This window comes from Rosa chinensis, chromosome 3 (genome assembly GCF_002994745.2).
Source record: "Rosa chinensis cultivar Old Blush chromosome 3, RchiOBHm-V2, whole genome shotgun sequence".
NCBI classification, from domain to species: Eukaryota; Viridiplantae; Streptophyta; class Magnoliopsida; order Rosales; family Rosaceae; genus Rosa; species Rosa chinensis.
The window spans coordinates 12,660,832-12,685,769 of record NC_037090.1 but is presented as its reverse complement, the minus strand read 5'-3'; the positions used below and the strand labels follow the sequence as shown (position 1 = coordinate 12,685,769).

At 38.0% G+C, this 24,938-nt stretch overlaps 3 protein-coding genes and 1 non-coding gene across 5 annotated transcripts; 2 read left to right on the top strand and 2 right to left on the bottom strand.

Annotated features, from left to right (window-relative positions):
- Positions 1-5,411: 5,411 nt before the first annotated feature.
- LOC112195157 (protein SRG1) lies at positions 5,412-7,375 on the bottom strand. The gene is made up of 4 exons (XM_040516960.1): positions 7,094-7,375; positions 6,286-6,533; positions 5,751-6,075; positions 5,412-5,594 (listed from the first exon to the last, which is right to left on the bottom strand). Exons 1-4 carry the CDS (start codon positions 7,373-7,375, stop codon positions 5,412-5,414), a joined length of 1,038 nt encoding a protein of 345 aa, XP_040372894.1.
- Positions 6,170-6,243, top strand: TRNAT-AGU. The gene has a single exon. It is a non-coding gene; the product is annotated as a tRNA-Thr (tRNA).
- A 1,817-nt stretch (positions 7,376-9,192) lies between the features above and the next one.
- On the bottom strand, positions 9,193-11,189 carry LOC112195402 (2-oxoglutarate-dependent dioxygenase 11-like). Its single transcript, XM_040516959.1, has 4 exons — positions 10,932-11,189; positions 10,513-10,766; positions 9,537-9,861; positions 9,193-9,447 (listed from the first exon to the last, which is right to left on the bottom strand). The coding sequence occupies exons 1-4, from the start codon at positions 11,187-11,189 to the stop codon at positions 9,193-9,195; spliced, it is 1,092 nt and encodes a 363-aa protein (XP_040372893.1).
- Positions 11,190-20,651: 9,462 nt separating this feature from the next.
- LOC112191687 (zinc finger MYM-type protein 1) lies at positions 20,652-24,376 on the top strand. Of its 2 annotated transcripts, XM_024331084.2 has the most exons (5): positions 20,652-20,915; positions 20,996-21,059; positions 21,263-21,374; positions 21,777-22,924; positions 23,027-24,376. In XM_024331084.2, exons 4-5 carry the CDS (start codon positions 21,790-21,792, stop codon positions 24,217-24,219), a joined length of 2,328 nt encoding a protein of 775 aa, XP_024186852.1. In that variant the 5' UTR covers positions 20,652-20,915; positions 20,996-21,059; positions 21,263-21,374; positions 21,777-21,789; the 3' UTR covers positions 24,220-24,376. The 2 variants fall into 2 exon arrangements, with proteins under 2 accessions (XP_024186852.1, XP_024186851.1); XM_024331083.2 differs by having other exon boundaries at positions 21,777-24,376.
- The last annotated feature ends 562 nt before the right edge of the window (positions 24,377-24,938 follow it).

Sequence of the window (24,938 nt, the reverse complement as noted above, 5' to 3'; positions counted from 1 at the left end):
CCTTATTTTGACATTACTAGGCAACTCTCTATGATGATTTCTAATGGACACCTTCATCGTATATCTTCTCCTAGAGGCTCAATTGGTTCTTCACATGTTCTATTTGCAAATGATGTTATTGTGTTCTGTCGGGGTGATAAATGCAATTTGCTTAAAATTATGAGCTTTTTTAAGGAATATGGGGGTGTTTCAGGCTAAGTAGTTAATAAGGACAAGTTGCAAGTTTTCATTGGCAAGCATATGTATCGGCAGTGACATTCGATTTCGAGTTTCTTGGGTATTCCATTGGGTTTAGCCCCTTTCACGTATTTGGGTGCTCCTATTTTTAAAGGCAAGCCACGGGTTTTGTACTTTCAACCGATTGTGGATAAAATCAGGCTTAAATTATCAAGTTGGATGGGCTCATTTTTGTCCATGGTCGGAAGACTCCAACTTATCAAATCGGTCATCTACAGTATGTTTGTTTACACATTTCCAGTGTATGAGTGGCCGGTCTCTTTGCTACGTCGTATTGAGGTATGGTGCCGTACGTAATTTTCTTTGGTCTAGTTCAATTGATAAACGTGGGATTCCTCTAGTGGCATGGAGATCTTGTTGGGCTTCCGTGGATGAGGGTGGCTTAGGGTTGAAGCAGCTTGTGATTCTTAATCGTTCTCTTTTGTTGAAGCATTGTTGGGAGATCTATTCTTTTCCATCAGAAGCTAGGTTGTTCATTTATTCAGAATAGATTTTCTCAACATCGCTCTTATGCCTCTTCCTCTATATGGTCGGGAGTTCGTCCTTTTTGGGGTGTTGTCAAAGAAAATTCTCAATGGTTGATTGGTTTAGGAGACAAGATTTCTTTTTGGCATGATAATTTTATGGGGAGGCCTATTATTGATTACTTTGGTGCTCATGTTGACCTGCGAGGTAATAAGGACTTGGTTCCTAATTTTATTGTTGGTGGTTCTTGGGTGTTTCCAGATCTTCTTCAAGTTCACTTTCCAGCATTGTGTAATAAAATTAGGCAAGTTTCTTTTGCAACTAACGCATCAATAGAGGACAAGCTCATTTGCCTTCATCAATAGGTGAGTTAACGAAAAAACATGCTTATCAATTTTTAAGTCATCCATCTCCCTCCCAGCCTTGGTGTAAGACTTATATGGTCTAAATTTATGTTGCCTAGAATGTCTCTATATGCCTGGAAAGTATTAAAAGGGAGAATAATTTGTGATGATCTTCTTCAAAGACGGGGGGTGGCTTGGGTTTCAAGATGTGAGCTTTGTGGTGCATGTACTGAATCCATACAACATATATTCTTGCTTTGTCCTTTTACAGCTGCTATATGGTCTTGTTTTTCATCTTTTTTTGAATTGGGTGTTATTCCTCATACTCTTATGGATATATTTCACAAAGGTTTGAGTATGGGACGTAGTTCACAGCTTAAAGAGCATTGGTTGATCACTTTCACATCGATCTTATGGTTTGTATAGCATGCTAGGAACAAGACCATATTTGACAGCAAGTTGCTTTCTACTGCTTCAATTTTTCAACTCATTTCGGGTCATGTTAGAGCGGCTAGTCGGCTTGCAAATGGTCAAATGAGTAATTCAGTTCAAGATCTTCGAATATTAAAGTGTTTTGGAGCAAAGTGACGGTTGCGGAGAGCGCCTAGAGTAATTGAGGTTGTTTGGCATCCTTCGATCATTGGGTGGGTGAAGATTAACTCAGATGGTGCTTGGAAGCATGTAGAGGGTGTTGGAGGTTTTGGTGCTGTATTTCATGACTTTAAAGGTCATGTTCTGGGTGCTTTTTCTTCCAACATTGACATTCCTAGTTCTATAGCGACGGAGGTTTTGACAATTATAACAGCTACTGAGCTTGCTTGGGTTCGTGATTGGAAACACATTTGGTTGGAGGTTGACTCGTCATTTGTGCTAGACTATCTACGCTCTCCTTTGCTTGTACCTTGGTAACTTTGTGTTCGTTGGCTTAATTGTTTAAGTTGCATCGCAAATATGACATTTCAATCTTCTCATATTTTTCATGAAGGGAATAAAGTTGCAGATGCATTGGTTAATCACGGTACGTCGTTAACTCAACTGGTGTGGTGAGATGTGTCTACTTCTTTTATTTTGTCCTATTGTAATAGTGACATTATGGGTCTTCTCAGTTTCGGTTTTGCTAGTTTTGTTTCATTGTTAGTTTGCTTTGAAAGGTTTTGGTTTTGCCCCCCTCTCTTTCTTTGATTAATTCAATAGTGTTAGGGAGGTTACTAATTACACTCATTTTTATGCATGTAATTATATCTAAAACACTATAAATAAGTTAATCCTCAAATCAATTATTATGTAATTAATCCATTTTTATTTATTTTGTAGTAAATAAGCGGAGTTGCGGATTTCGAAAGAAGTTGTGTAAAAATGGAGCTAATTGGAGTTATTGACAAAAAAAGACGAAAAGTCAACAATGGTCAATGAGTCAATGCAAGCAAATATGTGAAAATCTTTGGCTTGAGTTCGGGAAAAGCGAAAGAACAGGAGAAGAAACAAAAAAAAAAAAAAAAAGCAAAGAAAGAGACTTAATTAAATGAATTGGCAGATAATCAATTAATTAACCAATTATTTGGTTAATCATGCTTAGTAAAGCCAATAGCTCCACGTGATTCATCCTTTTCCTTGCAGCCATGTCATTTGTGATTAACCAGGCATGACGTCGCTCCCTCCCCCTCAACCATATATTCCAGCCATGCCATTTGTCCCCTATCCTTTCCTCTTTCTCACGAAACCATCCTAGCCACTCAGTTTAATTAACTCATTCCTCTTCCTCTCTTGGGGAGTCGAAAGCCACACACCCATACTCCACCATACTCCATATCTCATTTTTTCTTCTCCTCACTAAGATCCACACATCTTCACCAAAATCCACCTCACTAAAATTCCTCGCTCATTCTCATCTTTTCTTCTCCTCACCAAGAATCACACCACCAACCCATTTTTCTACATTTTCTTCACTACTCCACCAAAAAGCTTCATCAACTTCACAAGATTCAAAGAGGAATCCCAAGCATTAAGAGCTTCATAAACATCAAATTTGGGTAAAAGTGGGAGCCATAAATCAAGGCTATCCATAATTGTTATATAGCAATTTGTGTCTTGTTCTTGTTACTTCCTACTTCTCTTCACTTTGTTCTTCTTTAAATTATGTATATTGATGTTTGTTTAATGATGGGTAGTGAGTAGTTCTGTTGTTGGGGGATAGGGTTGTGTGCCCTAGTCCAAATCTTGTGTAAAAGATGCTTATTTTAATGTAATGATGCAATTTTCATATGATGGATGTTTATATATATTTTTGTTGGGTTAAAATGCATATCTAGGAGCCTAGTCAACTCTAGGGTGTGTATTTTGAGCATGTCTAGGACGGAGTTAGAGGCTTCACCCCCTCTAATTCCTAAGCTAAAAACTTTCAGTTTTGTATTCGAGGGGTTATAAGCATGGTGATTAATTTACACCCATTGCGTGAATGTGCGGGCGGATCGCTTAGTAGTCTAATTTCTCGATCTCTAGACCTCTTGATGTGAATTAGACACCCTTGAACCGGCTCTAATTCATGCCAAGTGAGTTCCTACGACTCTTAAACAGGAGTAGAAATACCATGAAAGGGAATTTCGGTCCTTTGGATATGACTACCGCCAAAGTAGAAAATTTGCATATACATTAGATTAGCTTCCAACACTTGAGATTTGGGGTGAAGGAACCTCTCTAGTACCCGACATTCTCATTATATTGTTTACACTTTTCTAGTTCAATTTCTCTGCATTTTTAGTAATCACTTTACATTTTATCACTTTTTGTTAAATTCAAATCAACTCTCAATCATTGAATCTATCGACTCATTTGTGTATATTCACCTTGAGGTTACAAGTTAGTGGCTTTGAATAGGCTTAGTGTGAGCTAAGCAGAGCATTGCCAAGGCTGCTTGGAGCCTTGATTGTTTATAGTTTTCATTTTATAATTTTATTCTATGCATTCAAGTTGTCCTAAAACCAATTATCTCAGTTAGGTTCAACGCCAAATCCCCGAGGTACGATAAACTAAGGTCCAAATATTTCCCTTACTTGACACGATTCGTACGCATGCGAGAGTATATGATTCAAGCCAATCCCCTTCCATTTTTCTTATTTCTTTACCTTTGTTTTAGGAATACAAGAAAAACTCACTCAAGCTTCAAGGAGACATCATCAAGAGCACCACACCTCCATCTTGGGTAGTTAGATGAAGAAATTGCTTGGTTCATACTAGCATATAGCTAGAAGTGACTAAGTCAACTCTCCCCTCTCTTCCTTATCATCTCTTTCATATTTTTCTATACTTTTGATGATGTTTCTATATATAGGTAGTGAGTAGTTTCTTTGGGAAACTAGGGTTTGAGCCCTAGTATGGATTTGATGTACGTAATAAATATGTTTTGATTTCATGGTTTTCAATTTCGTGTTTGGCATATGTTCTATTATATGATATTTGACTTAGATGCATGCTTAGGAGCTTGATTAACTCTTGAATGTGTAGATGAGCATGTCTATAACAAATTAGGGGACCTAATCACTTCTCTAGTTTATGGCTAGGACACTTGTTTAGAACATGGTTAGTTACAATACCAATTTCGATTGGGTATTGGTTAGCTAGCTTGGGAACTGATTCTAAAACTCTTCACCTTTTAGTGCAACTAGAGGCCCTAACAAGGCTCTAGAGTGTCTCAATTGAGTTTCTACGGCCCTTGATCTAGAGTAGGAATACCATTTAAGGAATCTAATGACCCATGAGCCTTGAAGAGCCTTGGGTACGGTTCTTGATGCCACTATAAATTGTTTGGCCATTGTCGGAATATATTTGTGCATTGAATTTAGCTAGGAGGATACCCTAGTGACCTAATTTCCATTTCTTACTTTTCTTTTCTTAATTTAATTTAGTTGTTAGCTAAACCTTTCATTTAAATTCTTGCAATTTAGTTATTTGAAAATTACAATCACAATTTTAAATGACAATTTCTACCTCATTGTAAATAGCTACCACTTTTAGTTTTTATTAGGCTTTGGTGAAAACCAAAGCCGAGCATTACTAGGACTTGGTGCCTTAGATTAATATTTTTATTTTATTTTATTTTTCTTTTCTTTGCTTAGTGACTTTAGTTTGATCCGACTACCCAAGGATTGTGGGTTAGCCACTAATCCCTGTGGTACCATAATTTTGGGCTTAATACTTCCATATCTTGACAATGATACGTACGCTTGCATAAATGTGTATCAAGTTAGTCAGTTACTCCTATCTCTCACTCATCTTTCAAAAAAAAAAAAAAAAAAATCATGATGGAAGACTTGAGACTAAAGTCTCTCTTAATCTTTTCTCTAAGCTTCCGAAAACAGAAACATCTGCTTAGCCTTCGATCTTCGCCATTTGAGTGTGTGCCTTCCCCGCATGCTTCATCTTCATGGACTGTCTGAGATAATCTCCATATCTGACTTTCTTGTACATCGTCTGTGACTCCACAATATCATAAATTGGTTCAACTTCCACATCGTCATGTGGGAAAAGAAATGTTGCATAGGATAACCTCGCCTTGTTTTTGGTCGTCACAGCTCTGTGCTCAATGCTCTTGTACTTCCCATTAGTCCATATCTGTCATAGAAATAACAAACATGCATGTTAAAGACAATGCTGGTACTACTCGATCTCCTTAAATTTGTTATAGTTCAGTACCCTCGTACTCATTACCTCAAGAACATCTCCAACATTCACAACAAGAGCGTTTGGAATTGGCTCGACTGACACCCATTCTCCTCCTTTCTGAATCTGCAAACCGGTGACATCGTCCTCTTGCATAAGTATGGTTATAGTGCTCGTGTCCGAGTGTGGACTCAGTCCTAGTACTTTATGAGGCATGGAGCATGGAGGATAGTAGTTCACCCTCACACCTTGTAATAACTGGTTATGGAGGCCAATAAGAGAATCCTTCTCCATTCCCATGAGTATCGATAGAGACATTAGAAGCTCCTCTCCTACTCTTTTAACTTCACTAGAATATGCCTCAAGAACCTCTCTTCATCAAACAAAATTTTTCCACAAATGGGAAGTCAGAGTTAAATATTACTACTTTACCTAAAAAGATTACAATTTTACTCTTTGAACAAAAAGCTCTCGTAGCTCAGTTGGTTAGAGCACCCGTTTAGTAAGCGGGAGGTCTTGAGTTCGACTCTCAACGAGAGCAATATGATTTTTTTTCTTCTGTTAATAAATTTTAGAAACTTACTTGAATTTCTCTGGTACTGCTGGCCAAAACTGAAGCTTTCTATAATGAGTTGGGTACACGATGAGAATCAATGTATCAGACCAATCCAGAATCTGGTCTTCAGAAACCACATAAGCATGGCCGTAGCCTTGTATGTCATCTGAAGGCATAGCAACCTTATTCTTCTCTTCCAGAGGAAGCTCAAAAAACTTGGCCGCAACATCCTTCATGCCCAGCAACACTTCTTTTTCTACTCCATGATTTACTATCTGCAAAATAAATAAAACACTTACATAACGAAGCCCTTGAAACCTGTAACTTCCGATCCACCCTAGTTAGTAAATATACCTAATGCAATCATATGTACACATTTCTAAAATACTCCCTATTTTACAATAGGCAGAGCAAGGAACTTTTAAGACGGAGTGAATAGGCTAGCTGCAGCACTTGAACGAAGGTGGACTACAAGCTTTATTACCCTTTATATATACTAAAATTAGGTAGAAACATATGTAATATGCAGTTGTTTTTAGTTTTCACTTTTCACAAAAGCTACATGGGTATTGGTTAGAGTCTAGGTAAGCTTAGTTGTGGCTCTGTGCGCAGCGTTTTACTGTACACCTTGGACATATATGAACAAATTCGTTTATTATTTCTTATAGTATTGACGATTTTCACAAATTCATATATGTATAGAACAATTTAGTGCCGTTTTACTAATAATATAAGTAAAAACAGTCACCAAGGTTATTAATTTGAATTAAACTTAATTTAAATTGGGTGAATTAATAGCACATGAATTTTTCTTAGGAGATGATAAATAGAAAACCTGAAAGAATCCCCATTCTTGGCAAGCCATGTCCAATTTGTCAAGCTCCTCCTTGTTCCCTTTCGAAAGAAGAGAAAAATCAATGATAGGAATCTCCGTAGATAGGTCAGAAGTAGTATGATCTTTATTCTCTGGAATCGCTTCTTGATCCCTAAGGTATCTTTCGGGGACCTGCAAAGGGTCAGTCCTCACAATCTCTTGAACATTTGGCACTGGGAGAGATGGAGCAAAAGTTGGTGCAACCTCTACTTGAACTAATCCTTCATCTGTACCTGAACGCATGTTTCCGTTTTGTACAGTTCAGCACTTAAAAACTTCAAGCACCAATAGTTCTATATATAGACCAGTACGCTCTACTAGGTACGTACTAACTGGCCGGCCGATCACTGAGTCTTGTTTGTAATCTAAGGTGGGATATTCATCTTCCCATGTATCGATATTCCTTAGTTACGTGCTTACATGTAGAAGAGTTGGACCTTTCGATCTTTCTAGTTTAGCTTAGTGGTTTATTTACCATCTTCTTATTGGATATATTGTACTACCTTATTGCTTCGGAAACTCCAAGGATAACCTGCAGGCCGAGAAATAAAGTTGTAATTAGGAGCTTCAGGTACCATAAGTCATTTTTCGATCGTATCCTGGAGAAAAATAACAGGAAGTTGATTATAATTTAGTGATGGTTCCACATTCATATATAGGCAAACAAGCATAAAGGCATAATCTAAATAGTAGGATGCAATACTTCTAAACTATAAACAACAGAAACTTGCATGTCGATCACACGGACTAAATTTATTAAAGTGATGATGGAAGCTTGATCGATCTAGCTCTTTGGATCTCTTGCATGTCTTCGGCTGGGTTTTGGAAATTAAAACCATCTGCTTTGACTTCCAATAATCTCGGCAACGTATTGACATGGGTGCCTTCCATCAAATGTCATCTTCTTGGTTTGCCTCAGACTCCAAATTTGACTTTTTTGTACATCCAAAGTGGCCGACCCCAGGGATTCCAGTACCATTCGATCAAAGGGTTCCATTTCAACATTTTCATGTGATACATAAAAGGATGATCGAATAGGATATATCCTCGCCTTGGTTTTGTATGTTACATCTCTGTACGGACGTGTTCAACGCTCTTGTAAGGATTCATATCTGTCATAGTGTCGTGTGTGTGTGTGTGTCATGCAATCATAAAAATGATGAAACTTCAAGAAAACAGTGTATTCTCCATAAAATGATGAAATCAGGTATTATGATCCAATAAAAAGCTATTAAACTCATAAATAGAAAGTACGAAATGAGTGCATGATGATTGAAAGTTTGAAACCGCGCCGGGGACATATTAACTTGATCTTTTATGGGTGGATTTGCCAACGAATATTCGTTGCTAAAAATACTTTTTAATTTTGGAGCTTTTGACAGACGAAATTTCATTGGCAAAAAAAAGATTTTTTAAGGTCGGCTTTTGTCAACGAAATGCCGTTAGCAAAAGACGCATTCTTCTTTTATAAGTGACAGAAAATTCATTGGCAAAAACTCCCAAAAAAAAAAAAAAAACCTCTCACATTTGTTGACAAAATGGTCATGGGTAAAGCTCTAATAAAAAGGATAAAAAATAAAGTATTCAATAAAAAGATTGTATCATTTGCCGGCAATATTTGATAGTAAAACTATCAAATATTGCCGGCAAATGATACAATCTTTTTATATATTGAATACTTTATTTTTTATCCTTTTTATTAGAGCTTAATTTACCCATGACCATTTTGTCAACAAATGTGAGAGGTTTTTTTTTTTGGGGGAGTTTTTGCCAACGAATTTTCTGTCACTTTGCATCACGAGAGGAAATGTTAAATTTCATTTAGATGAAAGTAATTAACATTCAACGAAAAGCACTCGATCTCCACTGAGTGGGATGATAGCTAAAGTCCCTAAAGGCTAAAGCAATACAATCCGAATACAACGCAACAACAATAAAATGGGACCTTAATGTATGTTATCGACCACGAGCCACGTAAAAATTTAAAATCATCATCATGCATATATAAATGTCTAAATATGCTTTCTAGTAAATGAAAATAGAAAGATATGCTCATTTAATTAAGTACTTCCTAATTTTGCATTTTGAGTGTGTTCCTTCCCCTCCATTTTCCTCTTCAAGCATTGAATCAAATAATCTCCATATTTGACCTTCTTATACATCTGAATGGTCCCTGATGACTCCAGTATATGATCGAACGGCTCAATTTCCACATCGACATGTGGAAAGATAAATGATGCATTAGACATCCTTGCCTTGCTTTCGTTTGTCACAGCTCTGTGTTCAATGCTTTTGTACTTCCCGTTGCTCCATATCTGTCATATATAGCAACAATATAAATTATAGAGCCTAAAGAAATTTGTACTCCTTCAATTTGATTATGCAACACTAGCTAGCTAACTACCTCAAGAGCATCTCCAACATTCACAACCAAAGAGTTTGGAATCGGCTTGACTGACACCCATTGTCCTTGTTTTCGAATCTGTAATCCGATAACATTATCTTCTTGCATAAGTACAATAATGGTGCCTGCATCCGCATGTGCACTTAGACCTAGTACTTTATCAGGCATAGAGCATGGAGGAATGTAGTTTATGCGCAATGCTGCTGCCAAATCTTGATGCAGTCCAAGAAGAACATCCTTCTCCATCCCCATAGTTAAAGACAGAGATCTAAGGATCTCCTCTCCAACTCTTTTAACTTCACTAGCATATGCCTCAATAGCCTCCCTTCACAAACGTCAAGTATGCATTATTAAAAAAAAAAAAAAAGAATAGAGCTTTTGTGTTTGGTTTTATTGACGATGATATGGGCTCAAATTGCAAACTTGTTAACCACGTAGAACAGAAATGCCAGATTACTTCATAAAAGGTGAGCAGAAGTGAAAATAGTTAACCTAAGCTACAGGATAACAGGAATATATATATATATATATATATATATATATATATATATAAAGTGTTTCTTGGGTGCGGACATCCGTACCTAGTTTCCCCATATTCCGATCACACATTTACATCTTAACCGTTCAGTTTTTTAGATCATAATGTATAGATCTTCTCTGAAAAATTTCAGCTAAATTGGTGATCGTTAAGGTATTCAAAACTGCAATTTATAATAATGAATATGAACGGTTCCGAATCTGTCGAACCGGAACCGTTCGTATTCATTGTTGTAAATTGCAGTTTTGAATACCTTAACAATCATCAATTTGGCTGAAATTTTGCAGAGATGATCTATACATTAGGACCTAAAAACTGAACTGTTAAAATGTAAATGTGTGACCAAAAAGTGAGGAAAAAATGGAAATCCGCACCTAATGCTTAGGTGCGGACGTCCGCACCCAAGAAGCTATACACACAAATTAAAAAGAAACATACTTGAATCCCCTTGGTGTGGTTGGCCAATACTCAAGGTTCCTTATCTGGGATGGGTAAAGATTGAGAACCAGTGCGTCGGACCAGTCGAGGGTCTGCTCTTCAGTAACCACAAAGGCTTGTCCATAGCCTTCTCGTGTGCCTTTTGCTGTTGACATGGAAATTTTATTCTTCTCTTCTAAAGGAAGTTCAAAGAACTTTGCAGAACCATCCTTCATGCCCTGCAACACTTCTCTTGCCACTCCATGATTAACGAGCTGCATGAAGTTCCAATTAATGTTAGTTTTATATTCATTTTGGAAGTCTTCCACCGGCTGTTTTCGTATATTCATCCTCGAAATGGTAACATATCCTTACACATCGATCAATAGCAATCTAGAGTGCTACAGCCTAGCTCGATTAATTATAGTAATCGCAAATACAGTTATAAATAGCACATAGAATCCCCATTCCTTGCAAGCCAGATCCAGTTTGTTAAGCTCCTCATCCTCGTGCCCACTTGAGAGCAGAGAAAAATGGATGATGGGGATATCATCAGAAGAAAAATCATGACTAGTGTTTGCTATACTCTTTGGCTTGTCTTGTTGATCTATATTCTTTAAAAGGTACTTCTCGGGGATCTTTAATGCATTACTCCTAACCAGTTCTTGAACATTTGGTTCCACTGGCAGAGATGCCATATCAAGACTACTCATTTCAATTTCCTGTTGTGTATAGCAGATGGGTTGGCTTTAACGACTAGAGGAGGAGGTATATATGTATATAAAAGAAAAGGGTACGTTGGGTTGCTTAATTGCTTGCTTTTTAATTTGGGCGTGCAGCATGTGTCAGTGGAGCTATATAAGTTTTCTCTCATTAGAAAAAGTGTTGGGTATAAAACGTGTTTTGGTAGAACTAATTAGAAATCTGATTAAAAATCAAAGTTGGTGTAATATCTTTGCCTTTTGTTATATATAATGCATGAATATTATTACTTGAGAAATACTCTTATGTTTTTTAATGCAAAGACTCAAAGTGGAGCCACGTTGATATAATTAACTATATATTATCAAAGCTGTTAAACTGCTCTTTTATTTATTTATTTTTTATGACAAAGCTGTTAAGCCGCTTGATTATGGTGCATTTTGCCATTTTGTTATGTTTTACTATCAGTCCACTCCACTCCCAAGATTTGGTAACCAACTTATTAATAACTCTAATCTCACAGCAAGGTGACTATCACAGTAGCATCAGCAATCAGGATGCACATAGGTAATTCTTACCCAAATGAACTATTGGAATTCTTCCCCACAAGAGGAGACAACTAGTGCACGGAATCAATACTACAAGAAACCAATTTTATTGCTATATGTCAGCTCCAGACTTCACCAAAACCCCACACTTCAATGGTATAAAATACAATTCCTTCAGATAGCACATGTGATGATTGTGATCTATTGTCTAGTACTCTAGTAGTAGCTAGGCCTTCATCAATGGTTATATAAATAGCATCATACTGTATATGAACACTTCAAGCATACAAGAGTTATTACCTTTATCTTCTTTGATTTCAAAGTCACTGTCTTGTCAAATTTCTTCTCTTATATCCGAAAACATAAAATAATGTCTATATTGCCACATTTGTGCGTGATATGAGCAAATGAAAAACTATCAGATCAATTGAAAAAATTTTGTTTAATTTTCTTTGGTTGTATTACAGTTTATATAACAATGGACTCATCATTCTCTGATATGTTTGTTAGTTATCGAAATCCTGTAATTTGGCTATGGCTAGCTAATTGAACTAAAACCTCTAATTCACTGCTGGCATATGTCGTACGAATTGCTGAACATACAAAGAAAAAATGGAATTACATCCGTGCTTGACCTTCAATTTCCAGATTACAAAAGTTACAACCAACTTAAAGTCATATGGAAGACTTGAAATTCGATCGGATTAAGGTTCAGCCTTTGCCATTTGAGTGTGCGCCTTCCCCTCCAATTTCATGTTCATCGATCGATTGCCTCAGATAATCTCCATATCTGACTTTTTTGTACATTTGGATGGACCCTGGCAAGTGGCAACCCGACCATGTGATCAAACGGTCCAATTTCCACATCGTCATGTAGATAAAAAAAAATGACGCATAAGAGAACCTCGCTCTATTTCTTGTTGTCACAGCTATGTGCTCAATGCTCTTGTACTGTCCATTGCTTCATATCTGTAATGAAATTAAGAGAGATAAAAAATATATATAGGAAGCTTGATGAGCATAATTATGTACTCGTTATCGTTCAATTCGAGTCGATTGATTTTTCTGTTTCATATCCTCTGAAATTATTGTTACTACTTGCGTACCTCAATAACATCTCCGACATTCACAACTAAAACGTTTGAAATTGGCTGCACTAGTATCGGTAATCCGTTAACATTGTTTTCTTGCATAAGTATGGTTATGGTGCTTGCATTGGAGTGGGGGCTTAGACAGTTAGACCTAGCACTTTCTCAGGCGTAGAGCATGGTGGATAATAGTTGATTGTGAAAGCTTGTACCAACTCTTGATGTAGTCCAAGAAGAGCATCCTTCTTCATCCCCGTTATAGAACTCAGGAGCTCCTTTCCAACTTTTTCAACTTCACTAGAGTACGTCTCAATAATCTACCTTCACCAATACAAAATGTAACAATTACTAACAACATATCATTGCAAATTCAGATGGTTAAACCGCCGTTAAAGCAAGTAGCCCTGGTCTAGAAATCGTTCTCAACGAGAGCAATAAGTACTGTTCTAAACGCCAGCATGACAAAATTATTGGAACCGAAACAAATAAGGCCAATAAAAAAAATTCTTATTTCTTCTTGACTTTGTTCATGGACTACTTTGTATTTGATTTCAGAAACAGACTTGAATCTCTTGGGCGTGGTTGGCCAAAGCTTAAGCTTTCTATGGTGGGATGGTTAAACAACGATGCCCAGTGCGTCAGACCAGTCCAATATCTGGTCTTCAGAAACCACATAAGCATGGCCATAGCTAGCCTTGTATGTCATTTGAGGGCATACAAACCTTATTCTTCTCTTCTAAAGGGAGCTCAAAAATCTCAGCTACAACATCCTTCATGCCCTGCAACAACTTGCTTGCGGCTCCATGATTTACCATCTGCAGAGTTTGTTTAACTTTTTTGGTAAAACTCAGGGACCAATTTGGCTAAAGAGATTGAACATAGGAGCTCTTCTACGTGAACAATTTAACACCATATTGACGAAAATGGCCATGTTTGTTAGAGGAGCAACACAAAAACCAAATGTGTTCGATTAAAGGTCCTCGTTCGTAGAAGTATTCAATTAAGAGAAAATTAGAAGAAAAAAAAAACCCAAAAAATGAAGCTCCTATTAGGAAAAACCTATTTTTATATTTTCTTTTAATCTACACTCATTCACATAATTAAACATTCCTTATAGGTTTTAAGTCTATAATTATGATTTTTCATTTTTTTTAGTTTGACTATTTTAGCCAATTTCAACAAAAAAATCTCAAAAAGAAAGAAGCGTCTTCACATTAAGAAGAATAATTTGAATATTGAAAATTGGTATTCAAATAGGCTTCTTAATGATGGAATTAACCATAAATTACTCTTTTAGATATATCGAGATTCTCGTGCAAAATCTTGATTGAGATTCCAAGCGTAATATTCTTTAGTATCTAGGATTCTATTTCCGATTTTTATTTAATCAGGTTTAATTAAGTTTCCTAGTTTTAGTCTACAATATATTGTTCTTTATGTTTTCTATTTGTATTTTATGCTATGTGCCCTATATAAGGCACCTCTTAGATTGTAATTTTTATTCAAGTTATCAATAAAAAATCAAATATTAGAGAAGTTTCTCTATGTTTCTTACTGCTGTGCCCATAATTGTTAGTGGATTCTAGCTCATCTCATATAGCTTTCGAAGCTTGACGGAGCCTCTTACTATCGTGTTCATGCTTCCAGCATCATTTGGTATCAGAGCAGGTCTTTCCTGTCTCTCTTATTTACCTCGATTATCCATGGGTGATGAACGTACTACCCCAGTTACAAGTGCGGATTTGGATGCCCTGCTTACCGCTCAGCTGATTGCATAGATGACCGCTACCGTGAACGCTCAAATGGCAGAATTTCATGGGTTGTTGGAAGGAAACAACAACAACTGTAACAGAGGTGGGGAAGCACAACGTGCTAGAGCTCCACGTGGTGGTGGAGGTGATATTAATTATGATTCCGAGGTTCTCATAACCAAGGCTAATATTCCTTACTTTTTTGGTCACATGAGGGCGGGGGATTTTCTGGATTGGCAGGTTAAAGTGGATAGATTCTTTGAGATCATGGAGGTTCCAGAACACAAACAAGCTAAGATGGTTTCTCGGAAGCTGAAGAAAGATGCTGCTTATTGGTGGGATAAGTTGCAAAGCTCTCGTCAGAGGCAAAGAAAAGAGCGTGTTCGGACATGGCGGAAGATGAAAGGTATTCTTAGCGAAAAATTTTTGCCTAGAGATTTTTCGATCAAGAATTACCCTCATAAGGTTTTTGAGAAGAAGTTAAAGTCCAAAGAGTTTTCTTTACCCGTTGAGATTAATAGTTTATCTGAAGAAAAGCCAGAAAATTTTCTAATGGAAGAATCTCCACAAGAAATCATCCATGATAACCAAGAAGAGGTTAAAGATGAAATTGTTCATGTAGACAAGGTTATTAATAATGAAGAAGTCATGGAGCCTAAAATAAATCACTCAGAACCAGATATCATTCAAGAATGCAACCTTGAGAGCCGAGACGAATCTACTAAGGTTGCGTATGAGAGCCAAAATGCATATGACAAACTCATCTTTGGCATTGGGTTCATGATTGCGCCATCAAAATTTGCAAAGGATCAGGTCCAAATTTGCAAAGGTCTCCAAAATCGAGTGGTTTGGATAGCTCCAAGAATAGGGTCTCTGAAGATGAATTTTGACTGGGCCTGTGATGTGAAAAATGGAGTATGTGGACTGGGTGTGGTGTTCAGGGATCATCAAGGGTTGTTAAAAGGGGCTTTAGCTGTTCCACAGGTGGGCAATATTCCTCCCAGGTCAGTAGAAGCCTTAGCACTATTACATGGACTCCGCTTTGCGATCCACGTTGGATTCTCAAACCTAGAGGTTGAAGGTGATGCTCTTTCAGTCATCAACACTCTACATGATAGTTCTGATGATCTAAGTTTTGAAGGTCATATTATTGATGAAGTTAAGTTTTTAGTTAAGTCTTTTCACATTCGTAGTTGCCATTTTGTGAAGCAGGAAGGCAACAAGGTTGCCCACCGGCTTGCAAAAGAGGCGTTAAAAGTTAGTCAACATTTGCTTTTTTTGGAGTCGGGGCCTTCTTGGCTCCATCAGTCTGTCAGTATGGATTTCCATTGCGAAGTCTAGTTGGATCACTATTCGGGTAATAGTCACCATGTCGGTGCACTTTTGCCGAGTATTGTTCCACAAATCGTTGTAATATTTTTTTTTTTTTTTAAATTTTTTTTTAATAAACTAGCAAGGATTAGGCGATATTAGCTCATCTGAAGCAGTCTGAAAGGGGAGACTAGCACCCACACAACCCCGAAGGGGACCGCAACAACCGGGAGCCCACCGCCCGTCCCTTGCCAGAAATTTATTAAAATGAACCAAGATACAAACATGGGAGGGGGACTAGACAGAAACCTCCCTGGATGAATAGACAGACCCCACGCAGTACAAAATAAGAACATAACAATTAAGAAACCAAGACCTAATAGTGTAACAGAACAAATAAATAAGAACAAGCCTGCACTAAGAGAAGCGAAAAGTAACTCTAGAAGCCAAGTCTCTAGCATACTCTAAGAGAAAGGATGTAGGGAGCTTCCTCCACCAAACTGCCCCCATATTCAAAGCACCATAGCGAGCAAATTTATCTGCCAATGCATTTCCTTCTCTGAATATATGCGATATCTGAAAGGTAAAATGGCTAATCTTGTATAAACAGTTCATCCAAGGGATACGCCATCTCCAAGGAATCAGATCAGGTTTATTGAAGTAACGCACCACCAAAGCAGAATCAGTTTCCAACCAAACATGAGTCCAACGTCTAACCATTGCCACCTCAACTGCTTCAATAACTGCCAGAACCTCAGCATCAATAGCACTTGGGACAGCAGCATTATAAGAAAATCCTCCCAGGAAGAGACCATCTGAATCCCTAAATACTCAGCCAAAGCCAGCTCTAGCAGGATCTGAAAAAGACCCATCCGTGTTCGCCTTGATCCAACCCGGAGGCGGAGACGCCCAAACCACAGGGGTAAACTTTGGGGCCCGCGCTCTAAGTGGAGAAACTCCCAGCAAAGAATAAACCTGGGCTGCAGTACCAATCCGACCACAAGGAGCAAAGTAGCACATCGCCGATTCCTTAAAAGAATTAATGAAGAACTGTTTAAATCTCTGGAATTCAAAAACCCTGCCATCAAACCTGATTTTGTTCCGTTCAGTCCAAATGCACCAAAATATATTGCAAACTGCTAGCCTCCATAATAATTTAGAAGCCACCGGTAATTGGTTCATCATATTCGAGTCAAAAATTCCCTATAAGGTTAATCCAACTGAGCGCTGCAGTCGAAATATATCAAACAACCATGTCCACAACTCCCCAAGCGAAGGACAGTTTAGAAATAGGTGAGAGACCGATTCCACATTATAGTAGCAAAAAGAGCATTGGGAGCAAAGGATCTTACCTCTTCTCTGCAGTACCTCATCAACCATGATCTTAAGATGGAAAACCTTCCAACATACAATGCTTTTCCGGGGCTGCACCGCTTTGTGCCAAATAGCCTTACCCCACTCAAGTGATGTACTAGGACCAGTGAGAAAAGAATAAGCTGCTGCCGTATTCAAGGATCCGGCAGAGGTAGTAGGCCAAAGGACAGTGTCATCCATGTCAATAGCTGGAATTTCAGTCTTTAGAATGTCTTCTGAAACTTCTGGAAAATTCTCAAGGAACTCATTTGGCAGAACCCAACGTTTCTGCACAATATAGTCACAAACGCGGTCACGAAGATAAGGCCAGAAAGAAGGATTGATATTCAAGCTATCCACCAACGAACCTCCAAGCCAATTGTCTTTCCAGAAATGGATGCTCCTGCCATCACCCACTTGCCATCTTAGGTTAGAAACCAGAGTTGGCCACAACTTCTTCAAGCCGGTCCAAATAGATGATCTTTGATAATAAGAGAACGTGTCTAAATTCTTCTTTAAGAATCTATCCCGTAGAAATATCGAAGAATCTGAAGAACCTGTCACCATATCCCAGCATCTCCGAAGAAGAAGAGCTCTGTTCAAAGTGAAAATATTTTTTAATCCAAGCCCTCCACAATCCTTAGGCAGACAACAGGTCTTCCAAGAAATCAAAGCAGCTCCCTTTCTAAGAGGGTCCCCAGACCAATAAAAGTTGCGCATCCAAGACTAAACTTTTTTGAGCAAAGCACGTGGCCAATGGTAAACATTAAAGCTATAAACAAGTAGACTTTGGATGACGGAAGAAATAAGTTGCAGACGCGCTGCCTGTGAAAGCTGCATGCCCTTCCAAGCACTCAATTTGCATCTTGCCCGGTCTGCGATGGCCCTGAAATATGATGCCCTGTGACTCCCAAAAAATATCGGAACCCCCAAGTAGTTGAAAGGCACATTACCTTCTCTGATGCCAAGAATACGTTTAATCACTGACGCCCTTGGTCTGGCATGCCTTCCCAAATAAACAGATGATTTGGCTTTATTAACCACCTGACCTGAGTTCGCTGCATATTCCTGAAGAAATTTGTTCAGCGACCGTAACCCGCTAGAATTCCCTTGCATGAATATCATCACATCATCTGCATACAGGACATTAGAAGGAGGATGAAGCTTTTTAGGGGCAGCAATACACCTAATTTTACCCCTGCTAACTAGTCTGGATAAGCCCCTGCTGAGAACCTCTTCTGCAAGGCAAAAGAGCAGAGGGGATAGTGGGTCTCCTTGCCGAACTCCTCTAGAACAACTGAAGAATCCACAAGGAGTCCCATTCACTGACACAGAAAGTCTAGCTGAAAGAAGGATGTTGTGAATCCAATTCACGAAGGTAGAGCAAAAGCCGAAGGAGCTCAGAACCCTGAGTAAAAACTCCCAATCTAAGGTATCAAAAGCCTTACTGATATCCAGTTTAATAGCAACATTTCCCCCCGCACACTTCCTGTCTAATAAGTTCATACACTCCGATGTCAAAATGATGGAATCAGCAATAGATCTTCCCTTGATAAATGCACTCTGGCTTGGTGACACAATTCTCATAGCCACTGGGCTTAATCGGTCAGCAAGGATTTTGGTGATCACCTTAAAGACAAAGTTTGCGAGAGCCAGAGGTCTAAAGTCAGTAAGCCCTTCTGCATCCTCTTTCTTTGGAATCAGAATAATAAGACTGGAGTTAAAATTTGGTGCAATACAACCCGAAGCAAAGAAAGATTGAACCGCTGCAATCACATCATTAGCAACCACACCCCAACAACGTTGAAAGAAACATCCTCCAAAACCATCTGGCCCTGGGGCACTAAAAGCATCCATCTCCAAGACCGTTTCTGCAATTTCCTCGGAACTAGGGATATCAGTAAGTGAAGAGTTCTCCTCCAAAGTGACAACATTGGAAATCACCCTTTCCACTAGACCCGTATCAACAATGCCAGGGGCCTTAGTGAAAGCATCAATGTAATGCTGAACCACATGGCTCTCAAGTAAATCCGGGTCCTGAAGTAACACATTTCCAACCCTAATAGACACCAAAGGCTTTTGTAATCTCCGTATTATTAATGAAGTTCTTTTTTGATCAAAAAAATTTGGATTCTTTAGGATTTGTTAAATTATGATTTTAGGTCTTGGATGCCTATATAAGCACCATCATGTTTTGTATTAGAATCAGTTTATCATATCAAATTTAATAAAATCTAGAGATTTTCTCTATTTCTCTAGTGGACTCCAGAACTATGTCTTTTAGGTTTATTGCTTGTAAAGGGGTTTACTACCGACTGCTTCCGGAACTCATGGCAGGAAACAGTCTGATATGTCGTAATGGAGCTAGCACTATAGACAACGACTTGGACGAGCGAAACCATTTAGCTATCAATATCTGAGTTTCCTGTATATTTGAAGGAGCTCCGTGGATCAAATGGTTCCACCATATGATCGAATACATATGGTTCTACTTTCACATCGTCATGTGGATAAAAAAATGACGCATATATATGGTAACCACGCCTTGCTTTTGGTTGTAACGGCACTGTGTTCAATTATAGGAATTAGCCTATATAGTTCAATTAGCAAGCCTCAATTAGTTCATCTTCTAGGAAGACTTTTCCAGTATCAGTGAAAGCATCTTAGATGCTACTTACTGTACCTCAATAGCACATTCACAAGAGCGTATGGGATTGGCTTGACAGGTAGCCATTCTCCTTCGATTCTTTTCGAACCTGTAATCCGACAACATCGTCGTCTTGCAATTAGTATATATGGCCGGATATATATGGAGCTTCTGTCCGAGTGTGGGCTTTTATCTAGCTAGCACTTTAGTTTCAGGCCTTGACCATGAAGTATAGAATACTATCCTTGGTGTAGTCCAAGAAGAACATCCTTCTCCATCCCCATCCCTCTCCACGGTACTTTTAACTTCACTGGATTAATATTTCTCAATAGCCTCCCTTCACCAATAGAATACTTAACAACAGATTATAAGTCAGAGTTTAGCTCAGTCTCCATGCATGTGAAGATGATTCAAAACTGTCAATAAGTTTAAAGCTAGTCCACACTTAACAACGGGTTTTGATCACCTGCCCATGAGTGATGATGTTGTAGCTTTATTTGTACTAGAAGTACTAATGCGTGCACTACTACTACTAGTACTGAAAATACTGAGGCATTACACTAAATGTACAAGTCCAGTGGCGGATCTACATAGTGCCTTGGGCGGGCTGGAGCCCGTCCGAAAATTTTGGGCAAAAAAAAAAATTAGATATATACTTAGTTTTTTTTTTTTTTTTTATTAGGTATACGCTTACTCGCTTAGGCACGCTTTACATCGAGTCGACCTCTCCACTTCGGCCTTCGCGTCTTCGTATTCTATTCCTTCTCCAGCCTCCAGTCGGCCAGTCCTCCTCGGCTCCTCCTCTAAACTCTAGCAGAGCTCGGCTAGTCGGCTTCTCCACTTCAAGTCTCAGAGATCAAGAGTTCAAGACATCAATAGTTCAGTCTTCCTCCCCAAAGTGCTTCGATTCCTTCTCCAGTTCGTCGCCTCCAGTCCTCCTCCTCTAAACTCTAGCAGAGCTCGGCTTCTCCACTTCAAGTCTCAGAGATCAAGAGTTCAAGACATCAATTTCGTTTAATTGAATGTAAGATTTTGTTTAATTGAATCAATCCGATTTGGGGAAATTTCTAGGGTTAAGGATTGATGTGAAATTCAATTTCGTAGGTTGTATTGGATTGATGATTTCATGGATTGAAGAATGAAGGTTGTCTCTTGGTCTGGAAATCTGGTATGCAGCTCTGATTTCTCTCCGACTTCTTGGTTCTGCAATTTCTGGGTTCTGCAATTTATGGGTTCTGCACTTCTGCAGTTCTGGGTTTAATTGTTTAAATGTGATGTGGGTTTAATTGTTTAAATGCAAATATGAGTTTCTGTTGTGCAAATGTGCAATTGTTGTGGGTTAATTGATTATTTGATTTCAATACTTAACAGGTCAGTGCCTCAGTGGGTTTACTTAAAATTGTGCAATTGAGTTTCTGCAGCAAATATGGCATTCTGCTGTGCAAATGTGCAATTGAGTGATTTGAGTCTACTGCTTTCTGAGGTATTTTTTTCCTTTCTGTTCATTGTGCATTAGTAATTAAGGTGGATTTGGGTAGGTGGTTTTATTCATGATTGAATGGTGGAAAGAATAATAGTAATCAGCTACTGTTAGAGAAACATATATACTTGATCAGTTGATCGATTACTAAACAAGAAAGTAGGGACCAATTATATAGGTTGAGAATGAGAAATTTCCAGCTTTTGGTAAAAGAATTAGATGGATAGGGTTAAGCATCTTCTTTCTGCAATATGTAGGACTTGTTATTATTGATATTGGAAAACACATATACTGCTGGGTTATTATTAAACTCTCTTTCATATAATTTATATTGTGGTTTTTTATTTTTGTTAAATTAGTTATTATGAAAAGTAGTTAATTCAAAGTTAATTTCTTAATTTATAGGTGTTAGAGTAAAATGTCAAATCATGAGCCAAAAGCGAAGCGATCAAAATTCATTGACTCATGGTTTAAAAGAACAAATGTTGAGTCTTCAAGTTCATATGTGGTTTCTGAACCTTCCATATCCTCTCCAAATATTGATGTTGAACCCCAACCTTCCATTCCTGAACCACAAAATAATATCAACGCTCTTGAACGTGATCCTGGATTACGTTGTGCCATATGGAAATATCCAGTCAATGAGCGTGATAGTATTCGAAAAACCTATGTTTTGTTGGGTCCATTTCAACCTGAGTTAGAATTTCCATTCACTGAACAAGGGAGTCAACAACGTAGATTTCAGTTTTCTTGGTTCAAGGACAATCCATGGCTTGAATATTCAATTGCTCTTGATAGGGTGTATTGCTTCCCTTGTTTTCTATTTGACACTGAAGATTCTCAGCATACAGCATTCACCGTTGATGGGTTTAAGGCTTGGAAGAGGGTTTGTGGTAGTGATAATGTGTTGATGAAGCATGTAGGAGGCCTTAATTCTCCCCATCATGCTGCAATGCAAAAATGGGATTTATTAAGAAATCCTACCAAACAAATTGAAACAATTTTTCAGTCAAAATCTAGTAAGGATATAGAGGACAATCGATTGAGGCTTAAGGCTTCAATAGAAAGTGTAAGATTGCTAGCTAATCAAGGAGCTGCTTTTAGAGGCCATGATGAAACTGAAAACTCATTGAATGCGGGATATTTTAGAGAAGTCATAAAATCTTTTTCAAGAATGAGTATTGAGGTTGAGAGAGTTGTTTTGGGAAATGCTCCCGGAAATGCCAAGTACATTAGTCCATCAATTCAAAAGCAACTTCTAAATATTCTTGGTAATAAAGTGAGGAACAAGATACGTGAAGAAGTTGGAGATTCCAAATATTGTATTCTTGTTGATGAAGCAGTAGATATATCTAGTAAGGAACAAATGGCCATTATTTTGAGGTTTGTTGATTGTCAAGGTATTATTCGAGAACGATTTTTTAAGATTGTGAGTGTTCCTAACACTACCTCACAAACTCTTAAAGATGAGATTTCTAAAGTACTTACTATGTACAATCTTCAAGTGAGAAATATGCGTGGTCAAGGATATGATGGTGCTAGCAATATGAGAGGTATTTATAATGGGTTACAAGCATTGTTTCTTGAAGAGTGTCCTTATGCTTATTATGTGCATTGTTTTGCTCACCGCTTGCAATTGTCATTGAATGCTACAGCTAAAGGGGTGCCGGAGATTTGGCAATTATTTTCAAGTTTAAGTTTAATTGTGAATTTTGTTGATTCTTCTGCTAAGCGTCATTCTGCATTAAAAGTTGTGAGAAAGGAAGAAATTGCAGATTTGGTAGCGTGTGGCCAACTTCAAACAGGTACTGGTGCTAATCAAGTTTGTACTTTGCAACGAGCTGCTGCTACACGTTGGAGCTCACATTTTCGTTCAATTAAGAGTTTGATTGAATTGTTTAGTTCAACCAAAAAAACTCTTAATTATATGATTGAGCAAGGACCCAAGGAATTGCAAGGAGAAGCTGTGGCTGTTCTTAAAGCTATGATGTCTTTTGATTTTGTGTTCTGCTTGCTTCTAATGCACAAATTGATGAAAATTACTGAAGTTCTTTGTCAGACATTGCAGCGAAAATCTCTTGACTTCGTACATGCTATGAAGTTTGTTGGACATACAAAATCATTTCTTCAAGAGATGAGAGAAGAAGGCTGGGATGACTTGGTAAGAAATGTTGAAACTTTTTGTGAGAAACATGATATTGATATGCCTGATATGAATGCTCGTTATAAGGATGGTACAGGTCGTCGTTGCCAACAAAGAGATTTCATTACAGTTGAGCATCATTACCATATAGATGTCTTCAATGCTTTAGTTGATTTTCAGTTGAGCGAGTTGAATAGAAGATTCTCAGACCAAACATCTGAACTTCTTATACTTAGTTCAACCTTGGATCCTCGTGATAACTTCAGTAATTTTAAAACTGAAGGTGCATGCAATCTTGCAAAGAAGTATTATCCTGAAGATTTTGTTGATAGTGAAATGTTTGCTCTAGAATTAGAGTGTGCATATTATGAGAAGGATATGCGTAGTGATCCAAAGTTCCAGAATTTGGAATCCATTTCTGATTTGTGCAGAATGTTGGTTCAATCAAGGAAGTCAGAATTTTTCCCTATGCTTTATAGATTGATTTGTCTAGTTTTGACTATTCCTGTTTCTACGGCGACCACTGAAAGGGCATTTTCAGCTATGAACATCATTAAGAATAAACTTAGAAACAAGATGGAGGATGAGTTTCTTGGTGATTGTATGGTCCTTCACATTGAGAAAGAATATGCTGAATCTATTGACAATGAATCGGTGATCAAAGAGTTTGAAGCTTGTGGAACTCGTAGAGTTAGATTTAGTTAGTTTAGGTTCTTGTATTGCATTGCACGTTTATTTTGTTGTTGATTTTGTTTTTTATTTTTGTATAGATATGCATTTGAGGGGTAAGGCTCACTACGTCCCCCCCTGACTAGATGTACATTTTTTTTTTAATTTATAAAATTCTCTCGCACCGTCGAGATTCTCCATAATATATATATATATAATTTTTTTTTTTTGTTTAAGAAATCCAGCCCGTCCAAGGTTCCAATCCTGGATCCGCCACTGTGTACAAGTATCAATTGAATCACTAAAAGCATTTGAGTTCAACTACTGTTTTCAATTACAAGAAACAATACTGTTTTTTTCCTCAATGAATCTCCTGCACATACTTGAATCCCTTTGGTGTGGTTGGCCAAAATCGATGCTTTCTATTTTGAGTCAATCCAGTCCAGTATCACATCCTTGGTAACCGGCCACATAGGCATATACATGGCCTCGCAAGTCATCTGGTGTTGAAGCTCCTATGCTTTTATTCGAACGGCAGTTCAATGAATTTCACCATAGCATCCTTCATTCCCTGCAATATTATACTGTCGCCTCTCCATTATTTACCATCTTCAATGTTTATTTAACTCAAAATGTTACACCAAGAGAATTTCTACGTCTAGAGTTTTTTCCTCAGAATGACTAATTACCTGCTGAAAGAATCCCCAAATCCCCATTGTTTGCATGCCAGGTTCGGTTTGCTAAGCTCTTCCTGG

Excerpts from the sequence above, each read along its gene's own strand:
- LOC112195157 (XM_040516960.1), bottom strand. The coding sequence starts at position 7,375 with ATGCGTTCAGGTACAGATGAAGGATTAGTTCAAGTAGAGGTTGCACCA. Across the intron at positions 6,076-6,285 it reads GCAGTACCAGAGAAATTCAA|AGAGGTTCTTGAGGCATATT; the intron begins GTAAGTTTCTAA and ends TGTTTGATGAAG. Across the intron at positions 5,595-5,750 it reads ATGTTGGAGATGTTCTTGAG|GCGAGGTTATCCTATGCAAC; the intron begins GTAATGAGTACG and ends ACCAAAAACAAG.
- LOC112195402 (XM_040516959.1), bottom strand. The coding sequence starts at position 11,189 with ATGGCATCTCTGCCAGTGGAACCAAATGTTCAAGAACTGGTTAGGAGT. Across the intron at positions 9,862-10,512 it reads ACCACACCAAGGGGATTCAA|GGAGGCTATTGAGGCATATG; the intron begins GTATGTTTCTTT and ends ACGTTTGTGAAG. Across the intron at positions 9,448-9,536 it reads ATGTTGGAGATGCTCTTGAG|ATATGGAGCAACGGGAAGTA; the intron begins GTAGTTAGCTAG and ends TATATATGACAG.
- LOC112191687 (XM_024331083.2), top strand. The coding sequence starts at position 21,790 with ATGTCAAATCATGAGCCAAAAGCGAAGCGATCAAAATTCATTGACTCA.